The sequence below is a fragment of the Pan paniscus genome, chromosome 4 (genome assembly GCF_029289425.2).
Source record: "Pan paniscus chromosome 4, NHGRI_mPanPan1-v2.0_pri, whole genome shotgun sequence".
Classification (NCBI taxonomy): domain Eukaryota; kingdom Metazoa; phylum Chordata; class Mammalia; order Primates; family Hominidae; genus Pan; species Pan paniscus.
Window position 1 is genome coordinate 58,250,682 of NC_073253.2, and position 16,585 is coordinate 58,267,266.

General features: G+C 37.0%; 1 protein-coding gene across 30 annotated transcripts in view; it reads left to right on the top strand.

The window, feature by feature from the left end:
- SLC38A9 (solute carrier family 38 member 9) overlaps nt 1–16,585 on the top strand; it is an 85,040-nt gene that overhangs the window by 27,272 nt on the left and 41,183 nt on the right. For 24 of the 30 annotated variants that reach the window (XM_008952730.5, XM_063604458.1, XM_063604454.1 and 21 more), the window contains 4 exons: nt 11,053–11,185; nt 13,821–13,942; nt 14,080–14,143; nt 14,379–14,472. In XM_008952730.5, coding sequence (XP_008950978.1) covers nt 11,053–11,185; nt 13,821–13,942; nt 14,080–14,143; nt 14,379–14,472 — 413 coding nt within the window. Of the gene's footprint in view, nt 1–8,419; nt 8,522–10,300; nt 10,446–10,925; nt 11,186–13,820; nt 13,943–14,079; nt 14,144–14,378; nt 14,473–16,585 lie in introns of all 30 variants that reach the window. The other 6 variants (XM_055112376.2, XM_055112380.2, XM_055112379.2 and 3 more) reach the window with 5 other exon arrangements.

Below are 16,585 nucleotides of genomic sequence, written 5' to 3' on the forward strand. Positions count from 1 at the left end.
TAATGGAATGTTATACAGCTATGAACATGAACAGACTGTAGCTACATACAGAATATGGGTGAATGTCACAAAGATAATGTTGGCAAAAGAAGTCAGACAGAAAAATATATATTGTATTATTCTACTTTATGAGAAGTTCGAAAGCAAATGAAACTAATTTCATTCATGTGTGTACATATATGTGTCTAGGAAATGCACTAAAATGTTAACAGTGGTTATTTCTGATAGGTGATTTCATTTTCTTCAATAACTTCTTGATTATCTTAAATGTAGACAATGTGCTACATTTCTAATGAGAACAAATTATTCCGAAAATATGGCATTCCTATAACTTAGGATAAAAATGGTATATACAAAATGAAAAACTCATTTTCTTAAAACTTTGTTTAAATTACCTTGGTAGTCTCAGCTACTCAGGAGGCTAAGGCAAGAGGATTCCTTGAGCCGAGGAGTTTGAGTCCACAGTGCACTATGATCGTGCCTGTGAATAGCCACTGCACTCCAACCTGGACAACATCATGAGACCTCATCTGTAAAACAAACAAAAAAACCTTTTGGTATATTTACTGTATTTACTCCTAGCCTTCTTTTCTATGATGTTTTTAGGTGAGATCACATAGTATATGTAATTTATTGTGCTGCTTTTTCATTTTAAATTTATATTACATGCCATCATTACTTCTGCAAGTTATTTGCTAGTTGTCTGTCTGCCTGCCTCCTTCCCTCTCTTCTTCTCTTCTTCCCCACCTCCCTGCCATCTTTCTTCCCTCCCTCCCTCCCTCTTTTCCTCCTCTGCCTGCCTGCCTTCCTTCCTTCTTCTATTCTTTTGTCAGCAAACATTATGTTCCTTCTGTTTGCCAGACACTTTACTCAAACACAGCTTTACTGAAACACAGCTCCACCCTCCAGTGGGGGAGACGGATACCTAGCAAAAAATAAGGGGTGCTAAATACTTAATTTTGTGTGTATAAACACACACACGTTTGTCTGTTTTTGAGGCATGGTCTCATGCCATGCTGGAGTGCAGTGGCACGATCACAGCACCTTGTAACTTTGAACTCCTGGGCTCAAGCAGTCCTCCTGCCTCAGCCTCCCTGGAGGCTGAGACTACAAGTGCATGTCAGGATGCCTGGCTGCTTTTTCTATTTTTTGTAGAGAAAGGGCCTTGCTGTGTTCCCCAAGGTGTTCTTGAACTCCCGGCCTCAATCAGTCCTCATGTTGGGATCACAAGCATGAGCCACCACACCCAGCCTATACATGTATATATTTAGAACTCATTTTTCATTAGGAAAAATACAAATTGAACTCATCCTGTACTAGCATTACCAAGAATCCTGTGGCATACTCCTGTGAGTGACTATGCTATAGGTTCTGGTTGTACCAGGAGTGGAATGAGGCCATATGTAATATTGATGACCAGGTGCCTTGGGAAGGTTTCTGTGCAGGTGCTGCTCTGTGCAAGAACATTTATTGTAGTTGTTTTGGCTGAGGTTGAGGATTTTTTGTTTGGCTTTTGTTTTTAAATGTGAGAGGTAAATTTTGCAAGGGATTAAGCCTAATGACACCTAGGGACATCTGGTTATAAATATTACTAAAGGAAAAACCTATTCAGATGCTCCCTGGCATGGATCTGTTAAGGGCATGTAGGCTCCTCCCTCATTCATCTCCTTTGCCCGTCAAGGAGGAGAGTGGAAGACTCTTTTCCAGATCTGAGTCCTTAAGGGGGCCTTAAGATGGTCTAGGACAGGAGTTGGTAAATTTTTTTCTATAAAGGACACGTTAGTAAATACTTTAGGCTTTGTGGGCATACGGACTCAACTTTGCCATTGTGGAGTGGAAGTAGCCATAGACAAAACATAAGTGCATGGGCCTGGCTGTGTTCCAGTAAAAATTTTATTTACAAAAACAGGACATTTATTAAAACAGGACATGGGCTTGGATTTGTTTTATCAGGCCATAGTGTACCGACCCCTGGTCTGCACAGAAGGACTCTAATGTCAGCAACCATAGGGACTTGTACTTCGTACTGCTGTGACACCCATAGGGATACCTCTTGCCTTGTTTCTGAGGAAGTTAATAAAAAGGTCAGGCTCGTTCACCTTTATTTCAGTCTACCCCCACAGTTCTAATAAAAAATGTTCTGATCAAAATGGCTCTTTGGACAACAAAACAGCAAAACAGTCTCCAGCCTCTCCTAAACCCTGAAGCAAACCTGCAGTCCTTTGGCAAGGTCATCCAAAGATTTTAACTGCCATAAACCATAGGGGTAGAGACTGAAGCTAAGAATGATAGATAAGGGGAAAATACTGGCTTTCAAACAGTAGTAAAAAGTTGTATGATAAAAATTGTCCTTAAGACTCACTGAAATGCCAAAAGAAGAAATTTGTTTTACAAGCACTCTTCCGTATTAGGAATTCTTTCTAAATATCATCTTAAATTTAAATATACATAATTTAAGAGTGTTTTAATATTAAAATGTTTACATTTTTAATTATTTTAAATGCGGTTATTAGCAGCTTTCTGCATAATTTTTATATCATATTTTGATTTCTTTCTAACAGAGTCTCAAAGATATAAGTATTATAATGAAGGGTATGAACAGAATTAAGGTTCATAATATATATTGCAAATTGCTTTCTAGAAACATTGTGCCAACTTATACTTCTACTAGCAATGTGTGAAAGTTCTTATTTCAGCATATACTTTCTAGCACTACTTTTTTCTTTTTTTCCTAAAATATCTCATATTTAGTTTGTAAAACTTTCCTATGGATAAAAATTAGTTGATAGGAGCCAGTTGGCAGGGCAGGTTTCACTTTGAGCTGTTGCCTTTATCTGTTCTGTTATTCTGGGATTGATCTGCAGAATGCGACTAGCAATAGATTCTGATCAGGCTACTACAATATTTGCCATCTGGATTGAAAATACAGCCATCATCTTTTGAATGACCAGTTTGTGTAAACCATTTGTTGACAGTGTCTTTCCAGTGGTAAAGCAGAATTTCTCTTTGTCTGTCTGCCTTTCTTGAGAGCTATGATGAGGATTTCTAAGGCTTGATGTGTAGAATCCTTTCCTTAAGTGCCTTAGTCCATTTGGTGCTGTGTAAGGAATACTTGAGACTGGGTAATTTATAAAGAACAGAAATTTATTTCTCACAATTCTGGAAGCTGAGAAGTCTGAGATCAAGGCACTGGCATTTGATCTGACACGGGCCTTGTTGCTGTGTCATCCATGTCAGAAGAGCTGAAGAACAAGCTAGCCAAATGCTATGCTAAGCCTCTTTTGTAAGGGCCTTAATGAGGGGGGACCCCTCCCGGCCTAATCACCTCCTAAAGGCCCCATCTCTTAATATCATCACATTGGCAATGCCTTAATTTTGGAGGGAACACACTCAAACTATAGCATTAAGATATGGGAAAGGAACAAGAAAGAGTCTACTTTTCTTTGGTGATCTGTTTAAGGAGTAGATGTGTTTCGTTTGCATCACATCTATGTACAGTATTAAAAATAAAATGTATCTCTCTCTCTCTATATATATATATATATACACTGAAACCTTTACTGTCTTTCATTGTCTTTCTAGTTTTTAAGGATAGGAAATTTTAGTTAAAATGCTAGCCTGGCATTTTTCTTATTCCCCACTTTTATTTCCCCCATGGGGAATTGGGTTATGAAACTGGAAATTTTATTAATTTTCCAGAAATTGTTCTGGTGGGTTTGTGTAAGGAGGAGAGTAATAACTGGCATGGCATTGCAGTTACTCTTTATTTATAATTAAGACATGCTCTTTATTTCAAAATATTAAGTTAATAATACTCTTAACTTATTGCACTTAAGTAGATTGAGACAATTTGTGATTTATTTTGACATCCTAATAAAGTGGATAAAAGGAGAAGCTGCTTGGAAAACTTTCCCACTTGGGAATTTTTTCCACATTCCTAATTTTCCTTTGTGGAATGTCACTCACCATTTCCCATTTGGAACTGCTGTTTCTAGATAGTAGATGGAATGGAGTGGTTGCAGTGGTGGTGGTGGTGTTACTGTTTACATCAACCTAGAGAAAAATGGAAGCATCTTAACTTGGTTAAAATGTTTCTGTTGTTTATAGAATTCTTTAAGCCTCATTCCAGTGCTGCTGCTATTAAAAAAAAAAAAAACTAAAAACTTGCATTTCTTTTACTGATCATTTTGTAGACATAAAAATAAGAGATTCTCAGCATAGTAGAATTTTTAAAAATTAATGGATTTTTTTAAAACCAAAATTTAAGAACATAAATTGCATTGAAAAGAATTTTGAAATTTATTCTCAGCAGAATCTGTAATAAAATACATGGGCCGGAGAATTAATTTTCAGGTCAAGTTCTTTGTCTATATGTTGTTGATGAAGTTGTTTTCTTTCAGCTAAGTAACAGTTTGGAATTCTAAAACAGAGAACTCATAATCTTCAACCAAGTGTTTATTAACATTTACTTTCTTCAAAAGCTTTTTCACCATGCCACTTAGTTAAAAAAAAAATAACAATCTTAAAAAAAGAGACTGCTTATGTGTGTGTGCGTGCACATATTCATTTGCAAATTATGTACATATACTTCTATACTTACATATTATATTCTCTATAAAACATAATAGAAATTTTTAATTATTAGAAAGACATAATCAATCTTGATAAAATTAACTTTAAATTTGATTTATTGGCAGTATAGTCAATTTTTTGTTTTCACTTTAACATTGTAATAGTCTTTATTTTTTAATAGTTTTTCACACAGTAATTTAAACTGATTCAAAGTTTACTCCAGGCCAGGCACAGTGGCTCATGCCTGTAATCTCAACATTTTGGGAGGCCAAGGTAGGAGGATTACTTGAGGCCAGGAGTTAAGACAAACCTGGGCAATATAGCAAGACCTCATCTCTACAAAAAATTTAAAAAATTAATCAGGCATGTGGCACATGCCTGTAGTCCCAGCTACTCGGGAGGCTGAGGCAGGAGGATTACTTGAGCCCAGGAGTTCAAGGTAATAGTGAGCCAATGATCATACCGCCACTACACTCCAACCTGGGTGACAGAGCAAGACCCTGTCTCAAAAGAAAAAAAAAAAAAAAAAAGTTCATTTCAGTCTTATCCAACAATTACATGTGATGTTTTTTGTTGAAATTTGCATGATGAATTTTCATCCTCCATAATATCATTCAATTCTTACAGTTAGTGATTGCAGTACTAGTTTGTATATTTAGTATTCCATGCTATTTTTTAAGCTCAAAATACTAGTGTTTTCATTGATTTAATACTGTTAATTTAGAAACAACCAGTAATTGGCTGGGCACAGTGGCTCATGCCTGTAATCCCAGCACTTTGGGAGGCGAAGGCGGGTGGCACACCTGAGGTCAGGAGCCTGAGATCAGCCTGGCCAACATAGTGAAACCTTGTCTCTACTAAAAATACAAAATTAGCTGGGTGTGGTGGCACATGCCTATAGTCCCAGCTACTCAGGAGACTGAGACAGGAGAATTGCTTGAACCCGGGAGGTGGAGGCTGCAGTGAGCTGAGATTGTGCCACTGCTCTCCATCCTGGGCAAGACAGAACAAGACTGTCTCAAAAAAAAAAAAAAAACAACCAGTAACCTTGTTCACCTTTTGTGGTTTTCTGTCTAGTCTGAGTTTTTCTCTCTAGCCTGTCCCCTAAGCTCTCCTCTCTTCTACTTTTCTGCCTTCCCCTTCATTTCTGACACCCTCCTAGCTCTACTTTACCACCCAATTGTTCCAGCCACTACCCTCCCTCCCAACACACTACACACACACACACACACACACACACACAAAAGAAAAAAAAAGTATTGATTTAGAGGGACCCCTCAGAAGGTGGCAAGTCTCTCTGTTGGGGGAAGGAGAAGAGTTGATAGACAGAACAATTCTTGGGCAGGCATGTTGGCTCACACCTGTAATTCCAGCATTTTGGGAGACAGAGGCAGGAGGATCAGTTGAGATCAGCCTGGGCAACATAACAGCCCCATCTCTACCAAAAAAAAAAAAAATTTTTTTTTTTAATTAGCTGGGCACGGTGGTGCACACCTGGAGTCCTAGCTTCTTGGGAGGCTGAGGCAAGAGGATCACTTGAGCCTCTTGTTGCTGCTGCGAGCTATCAGCGCACCACGGTACTCTAGTCTGGGTGACACAATGGAACCCTATCTCAAAACAAACAAACAAAAAAAGACCTACAATTCAGTAGCTTCTGTACAGAGTGAAGGAGCTGCCTAGCTGGTCTGAAAGTTCCATTGGAGGAGTACTAAACACTTTAGGAAGGTCCTGACGTCTTTCTGGACTGATTACTTGAGAGGTGTCATTTTGAAAGACACACTGGGTGGAAGTTTACAGAGGGTAAAGAAGCATTGCATACAGTCATATTGAATACTTTACGTTAGAATCATAACTGTTTAATGTTTATGTTTTTATTTTTTAATGTTTAAGTTTTTATATATTAATGTTTTATTTGATACTTTATAATGTTTGTAAATTTCCACATTTGAAGTATGTTGAGTATTTAATTTCACTGATTTCTAAACATTGTTATACTTCTGCACACTTTTCAATTAAAATATTAGTATTAATACTTGCATTACATGGAGTAAATACCTGGACACTGGTAGTGCAATTTGCTTTAGAATTATAATTATTACTTTGATTTTTCTGTCATGTTTAATGTCAGGTTCAAAGACCATTTAAATTCTTCATTTGGAAGTTTTTAAATCTTAGAAAATTTTGAATCCATGTGTGTGAAATTGCAGATGGGAGTTTTTATTGGTGACGGACATGTTCAGCAATAAAACCATCTAACAATGGAAACGTTTCTAAACATTTATTATCAGAATGTTCTTTGTGTAACATGTTTTTTTTTTAAAGCAACTACTTTCTCAGACGATTAAAATACCATCTTTATCTTGAAGGGAGATAAATTAAGTATATGGGATGGCGTTGTTTTTGTTTTTAATATCTGCTGTGTACCTACGTAGCATACTATTGACACCTATGTGTCGTCGTAGAAAAAGTCTTCAAATTCGGAGCAGTTGTTTCTTGTAGAAGAAAAATAGGTAGCTTGTTTAAGTTTGCCACAACATAACCAATAAATTTCTGTATGATACAAAATATTTTTGAGTCTCTCTCAATCTCTCTACTAAATTTTGAAAGGATGTGTCCACTTAAAATCTATTTTTAAAGGCTTATCTTTGATATATCACATGTACAAAGAAGTGCATTGTATATGTACAATTTAAGAAATTTATAGGCCAGTACGGTAACTCTTGCCTATAATCCCAACACTTTGGGAGGCCAAGACAGGAGGATTGCTTGTGCCAGAAGTTTGAGACCAGCCTGGGCAATATGGCGAGACCCTGTCTCTATAAAAAATTTTTTTTTAATTAGACGGGCATGGTGGTGTGCGCCTGTGGTCCCAGATACTTGGGAGGCTGAGGCTGAGGCAGGAAAGTTGCTTGAGCCCAGATGGCTGAGGCTGCAGTAAGCCATGTTAATGCCACTGCACTCTGGCCTAGGCAATAGAGTAAAATCCTGTCTCAAAAAGAAAGTAAGAAAGAAAGAATAATAAAGCCAACACCCATCCAAGCAACATAAGGTCAAAACACAGCAGTAACCTAAAAGTTCTCCATGTGTCCTTCACCAAACACATCCTCCATCCTCCCTAGGGATGACCACTATCTTGACTTTGTATAATAATTTCCCTATGCTTTATAATAGTTTTATTGTCTGTATATCCCTAAATACTGAATTCAGTTGTACCTGGTTTTGTACCTCATTTGGGGTACAGACCTTCTTAAGAGTGATGGCATTGTTATTAAATTTCAGAGAAGCATAACTGGTCAGTAGGAGGGTGGAGACAGATGTATAAGCCAAAAATTTTTAAGGAATTTAAGGAGTGGAACCTAGAAAAGGTGTTAGGTAGAAATAAGGTTTCTCTGTTTATACATGTATTAAATGAAAATATGAGGTTTGACTCATATTTTAAAATATTTTGTACGTTTTGCTTAATATTAAAAGCATTTTTTCTGTGGCATGACCATAAATATTTATAAGGTAAGACAAATATGACTTCTTTATTTTTAGTGTGGCACAGCTGAACTACATTTCAAATGAGAAGTAACATTGATAGGGAGCAGTAATGTGAAACTATGTTCAAAAAAAGAAAGCCCAAGTTTCAAAAGTCTTATTCTGAATATTGTTCTCTGTATAGTATTGTTTAATTTTAAAAGTGTTTTCAGATCCAACTAAAGTTCAATTTAAAAATATAGTTTATATTTTTTCTTCCCAAATGAAGCTTTAAACATATGTTTCTAATAATTCAGTTAAATATGCTGTTGTATATTTTTTGAAGAGAATCTGTTTTGAAAAGATTCCAAAATATTTGTTTGAACAGGCACTCAGCATCTCGATGAAAACTGTTGGAAAAGAAAAACTGTCAGAGTCATTCTGCCCTCAGAGTAGTCAAGCCAACTAAACTGGTACAGTTAACACTTCTGTAAGAAACCAGGAGCCAAGAAATTTAGCACTTCCTGACTGCTTTTCAGCAAGCAGGCCTCAAACCAACTTAGTGGTTGGAACCAATAATATTGAATTTTTAAAGTAAAAGGCTAGCAGTAGAACATCTACATCTCTTTCTATCAGTATGATATTTATCAGTCTCTTTTGGTAATCCATGACTAGTTTCAATCTTTGCCTTATGTTGGTATTAAAGCTATCATTCTTTCTTGAATTTTGTAGGGCATCATTTTTGCAAAGCAAAAAGAGAATGCACTATAGAGTGTGACCCCAGGTATAATTAAACCATCTGCCAGATATAAATATTTTTATGTTGCTTTTTAGTACCACTGAGTGTCATAGTGGAGATGCAAATTATATTGGACATCATAATGCTTTGGGATAATTGGTAGTTACAGCAGACTACCAAATTTACAAGTAGGGATTGCTTTTTCAGCTTCTGATCCATTCATTTTTATTGTATCTCTTTGAAATATATTGACACCACTTAATTCACTTAACAATAATATGCTTATTGTCTTAGTTCCTTTTATTCTGCTGTAACAGAATACCTGAGACTGGGTAATTTTAAAAGAACAGAGATTTATTTCTTATAGTTCTGGAGACTGGGAAGTCCAAGGTCAAAGGGCCCACATGTAGGGAGGGACTTCTTGCTTATCACCACATTGTGGAAGGGCCAAAGAGTACGTGAGAGAAGGTAGGGGGAAGGAAGGGAACTGAACTCATTCTTTTACCAGGATCCCACTCCTATGATATTAACCTGCTCCCAAGATAACGTCATTAATCTGTTTGTGAACTCAGAGCCCTCATGACCTAATCACCTCTTAAAGGTCCCACTGTTGGGACTGTTGCATTGGAGATTTTCTTCCAACACATAAACTTTGGGGGACATATTCAAACCACAGCACTAGTATATATAATATGTCATATTGATCCCTTTATCCACATATTTGCTCTATAAGTGCTCTATTTACATATTCATTGAGTTGACCTATATAGTACCCAGCATATTTAGGTTTTGCGGTAGAGAACAAATAATAAAAGATTCAAAGATTCTGTATGCTAACTAGAGAGATAAAACTAAGTTTAACACCTCTGCTACCATTTCTCAAATATCACAGAATTAATAAGAAAAATAGCAGAAATTAAATGTTCAGTCACTTGGTTTTTCAAGTACTTCCCACAAGATTAGATTAACGGCTGGGTGAGGTAGCTTATGCCTGTAATCCCAACTCTTTGGGAGGCCAAGGCAGGTGGATCACCTGAGGTCAGGAGTTGGAGACCAGCCTGGCCAACATGGTGAAATCCTGTCTCTACTAAAAATACAAAAATTAGTCAGGCATGGTGGTGCACACCTGTAGTCCCAGCTACTCTGGAGGCTGAGGCCAGAAAATTGCTTGAACCCAGGAGGTGGAGGTTGCAGTGAGCTGAGATCGCGCCACTGCACTCCAGCCTAGGCGATAGAGTGAGACTCTGTCTCAAAAAAAAAAAAAAAAAGATTAGATTAACAGTATCTCCAGAAATGGTTACCATATGTTACTACATTTTAAGTTTCTTTCAGAACCATAAGTATAGAGGAGTTATGTGGAACCAATGATAAATCTGGAATTTTTTTCTTCTTTCTTTGGATCTGTGCCTGAAATGGCAAATTATGTGCAATTTGGGGCACAGTGTCACTTATGATTTCAAGGAGCCTAAGAATCAGCAGAGGGATACAGTCTTTTGATAAAACTCTGCCTGGTCTTTTCATTTTGGATAGTATATTACTGGAAACTTCAGAAGAAAATGAGGGAGTTTCAGAAAGGAACTGAAGAGGTTGATGACTGAAAAGGATGATTGAACACCAAAATCTGCAGTTGATTAGGATGCAGACGTGGAAAGGAAGCATGTATATAAATAAAAGGGTATGTTACTAAAATCCGCAAAAAGTAGAATGAGGCAAAATATCTCCATTGTCATGATGTTCCATTTTATACTGAGTTGGATAAGTCTCATAAGGGATCTGATAGTTGAGGTCACTAATCCTTAATACATGAACCAAGGAATAAGAATTCTGTTTATCATAAGAAATAACTTGGGCCCATAAGGAAGGAGTAGAGACTCTTCAGGAGAGGGACATTTTAGTCCATAATTTCTCTGATTTAGTGCCAAAAGCTTTTTTGAGAGACTATTCAAAGCTGTCTTAAGTTTCATTGTTGGAAATTGATAGCTGCTATATTTCTTTTTAATAACTGTTTTAAGTTCTTTCTGTTTTGTCTTCTCGGTTGCTAAATTCCTGAAGATTACAAAAAAGTGTGCTTAAAGTAAAAGTGTTATGAGACAAAAGCTTTATTCTGTGGATAGGATAATACTTCTTTTGTGACATTTTCTGTTTGCACCAAAAGTGAGAAGTCAATGCCTTGCCTTTGTGCATCCCATTACTAATGGAGGATAAGAAGTTATTTTCTTCAAAGGCTGACTTCCAGAATTTTTGGCTGAACACTTTTTGTCAAGTGTATATTCCCTTTGTAGGCCTTTCTGTATAGAGCCCACAAACATCGTGAATGTGAATCATGTCATTCAGAGGGTTAGTGACCATGCCTCTGCCATGAACAAGAGAATTCATTACTACAGCCGGCTCACCACTCCTGCAGACAAGGCACTGGTAAGAGACAAAACATTACTAATAGTCTAAAATTCAGTTGAAATGAACAGTGAACAATATAAGCCAGGGCACCTCCCAGTGATTGAACTTCTTTCTGACTGTATTTCAAGGACAGCATCATGCAAAGTCAAAGATAGTAATTAACACACATCCTACATCTCAGGCCAGTTCATTCTTATCTAAATTTGAAACAATGTTTCTATGTTGACAACAACCTGGAGATTTTTTTGGATTAAATTCTCCTGATCCCCATTCCCCAAATCTCTGAGGAGGATAAATTACTTTTGAAATGGCAAGTTAGGCCATTGACTAATAGCAAATAATAACATGTTCTGCTTAGTGTGGACAATTTTAACTTTGAAGCTGTAAGGGAAATATTTTTTTAGAAATTTTCTACAAGAATGGGAAACTGGCCAAGCACAGTGACTCACTCCTGTAATCTCAGCATTTTGGGAGGCCAAGGCAAGAGGATCACTTGAGCCCAGGGGTTCAAGACCAGCCTGGAGAAGATGGTGAAACCCTGTCTCTACAAAAAAAAATTTTTTTAATTAGCCAAGCATGATGGCTCGCACCTATAGTTCCAGCTACTTGGGAGGCTGAGACAGGAGGATCCCTTGAGCCCAGGATGGATCCCTTGAGGATGCAGTGAGCTGTGATTGTGCCACTGCATCCCACCCAGACTGAGCAAAAGAGTGTGACCCATCTCTTTTTTTTTGAGATGGAGTGTCGCTCTATCACCCAGGCTGGAGTGCAGTGGCGCAATCTCGGCTCACCACAACCTCTGCCTCCTGGGTTCCAGCCATTCTCCTGCCTCAGCCTCCTGAGTAGCTGGGGTTACAGGTGTGCGCCACCACGCCTGGCTCATTTTTGTATTTTGAGTAGAGACACGGTTTCACCATGTTGGCCAGGCTGGTCTTGAACTCCTGACCTCGTGACCCACCCACCTCAGCCTCCCAAAGTGCTGGGATTACAGGCGTGAGCCACTGTGCCCGGCCATGTGACCCCATCTCTTAAAAAAAAAAAAAAAAAAAAGAATGGGAAACTGAAATATGTACACGTAAATATAGTAGTTTCTTATTTAGCATTATTCTTTTATTGATCAAAACCAGGAGTCAAAGGGCCAGATACTAAATGTCTTAGACTTTGAGGTCACATGATATTCTTCATTTTGTTTATGATCATCAAAATTATAAATTATAAAAACCATTCTCAGGAAAGAGGCTGTATAATAATCAGGTTGAAACCAGATTTGGCCTATGGGCCAGAGTTTGTTGACCCTTGATCTTCTAAAAATCTCTATTACTATTTTAGGATAAAAAATATGTAAGTAATTTGGTAGTTTATAAAAACTACCGCATATGAGATAGTCAGAAACTTGCAAGTTTAACTGAAAATAAGAACATTCTGGGAGAAAACAGGATTTTGAAATTAGTATTATTAATAAAAAGAAGAGAACCAACATTCATTACCATTTAATAAGGACCAGTGATTGGGCATCACTGGAATGTAGCTATCTCATTTAAGCCTAAACAATAGCTATGTGAAATAAATATTAAGATTTCCTCTTGTATGGCCAAAATAGGGATTTCCAAAATGTTCTGGGTAGGATAATTTTTTTCCCAATTTTTTTTTCGGCTTTTTCCCCTTAGGCCTTGACATCAGTAGTTGTGGCGAAGTCTTAGTTCCATAATGGAATTACTTAAGCCCTTGGAGGAGTAGAGATAATCCTGTATCTCTGGGTCTAGTTGAGACCTTCTAGAGGCTCTGCTCTTGGAAACAAACCTCCAAGATTCCAGATGAGCAAGTTTATACCTGCATGTATATTGTTTGCCTGGAAATAGAGTCAGCATGTGCACCAAAGTTGAATGCCATTTGTTAACTGACACTGAGATGAGTCTAGGAAGTCAAAGTATATAAACAGTGATGTAAAATTAACAATGATATAACCATTCTTAATGAATGTGTGTATACATCCGCACTCGTTTTCTGAAAATCCCAAAACTATTTTGGATTTTTAAACTCTTGCTTTTTTAGTTAGATTTTCTATATTTGAAAAATAATTTTTAAATTCACTAATCAGGGATGCATAGTACTTGCATCCACACTCGTTTTCTGAAAATTCCAAAATTATTTTGGGTTTTTAAAACTTTTGCTTTTTTAGTTAGATTTTCTATATTTGAAAAGTCATTTTTTAATTCACTAATCAGGGATTCATAGTACTTGTTTATGATAGTTAAAATGTGTCTAGAGGGCCAGGCGTGGTGGCTTACGCCTGTAATCCCAGCACTTTGGGAGGCCGAGGCGGGTGGATCATGAGGTCAGGAGATCGAGACCATCCTGGCTAACATGGTGAAACCCTGTCTCCACAAAAAAATACAAAAAATTAGCCAGGCATGGTTGTGGGCACCTGTAGTCCCAGCTACTCGGGAGGCTGAGGCAGGAGAATGGCGTGAACCCAGGAGGCGGCGCTTGCAGTGAGCTGAGATCGCGTCACGGCACTCCAGCCTGGGTGACAGGGCGAGACTCCGTTCAAAAGAAAAAAAAAGGTGTCTAGAGTCAGGTGTTCTGATGTGTAACAAATATCCTATTTTGCATTTCCTGGTTCTGAAATTTATCTATGTTTCCTTTTTACCAGATTGCCCCAGACCATGTAGTTCCAGCTCCAGAAGAGTGCTATGTGTATAGTCCATTGGGCTCTGCTTATAAACTTCAAAGTTACACTGAAGGATACGGTAAAAACACCAGTTTAGTAACCATGTGAGTGAAACTGCTTTTTGGAGCATGACTTAAACTGTATATGAATGAAAATTACTGGTTTTTTAAATTTTTGTCTCAATTAAAATGTTTGAAGAGTGAAACTCCATTTTTTTACTGCTATTACTCTGTGTTTTCAGTTTTATGATTTGGAATACCATGATGGGAACATCTATACTAAGCATTCCTTGGGGCATAAAACAGGTAATACTAATTTTTCAGCACACTTTTTGCCTAAATGTTTTTCTCTTTATATTGTAAGTTTTATAACAGAGGTTTTAATAAATCTACATAAAATTCATTAAAGAAAATAGATGGTTATATTTAGTTTTTCATGAGTTGTCAAGTTTTTATCATGATTGTTTAGGGTAAAATAATTGCATATGAATTTATGCTTACATGATGATATATGCTGTTTTATACTTTTATTTTTAAACAGGCTGGATTTACTACTGGAATGTGTGTCATCATACTGATGGGCCTTTTAACACTTTATTGCTGCTACAGAGTAGTGAAATCACGGACTATGATGTGTAAGAATTTGACACAGTGACAATAGATTATGGGTATTAATAAGCATTTCCCTTTGAGGCAGATCACTAGTGTGTATATGCCACATGTGTGTCAGCTGTCTACTTTGTACCTAAAGATTTACTTCTGTAATTCATCGCTTTCAGCTAAATTGATTTGCTAATAATATTTAGTGGCTGCTTTTGAAATTCAGAGAAGCTGGGAGTTATTTGCAGAGTGCATTCACTTTGGTGCTAGTTTCTTCATAAGAATCATTTAAAAACTCATATTTATAAAATAATGTCTTTGCCAAAACTAAATTGAGAATTCTGTGCTTCCTGTCAGTTAATGGTGACTTGTTTTGACCTATTCATACCAAAAGATCTAAATGTTAGAATCTGCTAAAAGTAGAAATTATAACTAGAAAAATATGAAAATGTAAGCAACTCCCTAGTAATGAATATTTGAAGTTGTGTGAACACCTTACCTCTACTCATATCTACAAATTCTGGATCAGGGAAATATCTTTTTTAGGTTGTTTTAAAGTAGTCTAGGACCTAAACAAACATGCATTATTTCATTAAATCTTAGCAAGTATGAATCAACGGCCAGACTTTGCCTCCAGTTTTTTTCTGTGCCTACTAAGCAGCTTCCTTCTTTATGTTAACCAGATCTCCTATTAGTCACTGGGCAAGTATTTGTTTAAAAGTCTTGAGAAGCCAGACCTGGTGGTGTGTGTCTGTAGCCCTAGCAACTCAGGAGGCATAGGTGGGAAGATCACTTTAGCCCAGGAGTTTGGGGCCAGCCTTGGCACTGTAGCAATACTTCATCTTAAAAAATAAAAAATAAATGAAAAATAAAAAAGTCTTGAGAGAAGATTCATTCTGGTTTCTAAATGGTAAGAGGAGATAATTTTAGCCTCTGGTTTCTAAGGCAAATTGTGGCTGAACTTGGAAGACTTCTTTAAATGTATACAGTAAGTTCATGTCTTATCTAATTCAGCATCTCATTTAAAATTGGAACAGAGCCCCCACAGAGTTCTCTCTATAACTGATTTTTCTTTTATTTTCCTTTTTTTTGGAGACAGGATCTCACTGTCACCCAGGCTGGAATGCAGCAGCGCTATCACAGCTCACTGCTGCCCGGACCTCCCGGGCACAGGTGATTCTCCCACCTCAGCCTCCCAGGTAGCTGGGACTACAGGTGCATACCACCATGCCCAGTTAATTTTTTGTATTTTTCATAGAGACAGGGTTTCACCATGTTGCTCAAGTTGGTCTCGAACTACTGGGCTCAAGTGATCTGCTCACCTCTGCCTCCCAAAATGCTGGGATTATTGGCTCTATAACTGTTAACTTCCATGTTATTAAACTACTCCACACCATTTAAAAAGAAGAGAGGCTGAGGCACGAGAATTGCTTGAACCCAGGAAGTGGAGCTTGCAGTGAGCCAAGATTGTGCCACTGCGCTTCAGCCTGGGTGATGGAGTGAAACTCTGTCTTAAAATAAAATAAAATAAAATAAAAAGAATAAAAAGAAGAACTTCCACCAATTCATTTTACAAAGTCCACACACCCCTAACACAAAGCCTGACACTACCAAAAAGAAAGAAAATAATATAGAGATGTAAAATTTATTTGTAAAACATTATCATATAGAATCCAATAGTATATCAAAACAATATCCTGTGTCTAAGATAAGGTTTATTCCAGTAATGCAGGGATGTTTCATTATTAAGAAATCCAACATAATTCACTACATTAGCAAATTAAAGAAAAATTCATAATTACATCAATAGATATCAAAAAGGCACTTAATAGAATTCAGCACCTGTTTCTGATTAAAACTCTTAAGTGAAAAGCACTACTTAAAAATAGCAAAGTCTATTTATTCCCAGACAAGTACCGGCACCATTCTAAAATTATGAAATGCTAAAGCAGTTTTTATTAAAGTCAAGAAAACATAGAAATATTCATAATTAATCAGTTTTTTTTTGGAGATATTGTCAAATGCAGCAAAAAACCCCTAAATAATATAAAAACTAGAAGAGACTTAGAATTATATTATCAGTCAAAAGATAATTTTATTAGAAATGCTAAGAGTCACTCAGCTCAATGCAACCTCCTCCTCCCAGGT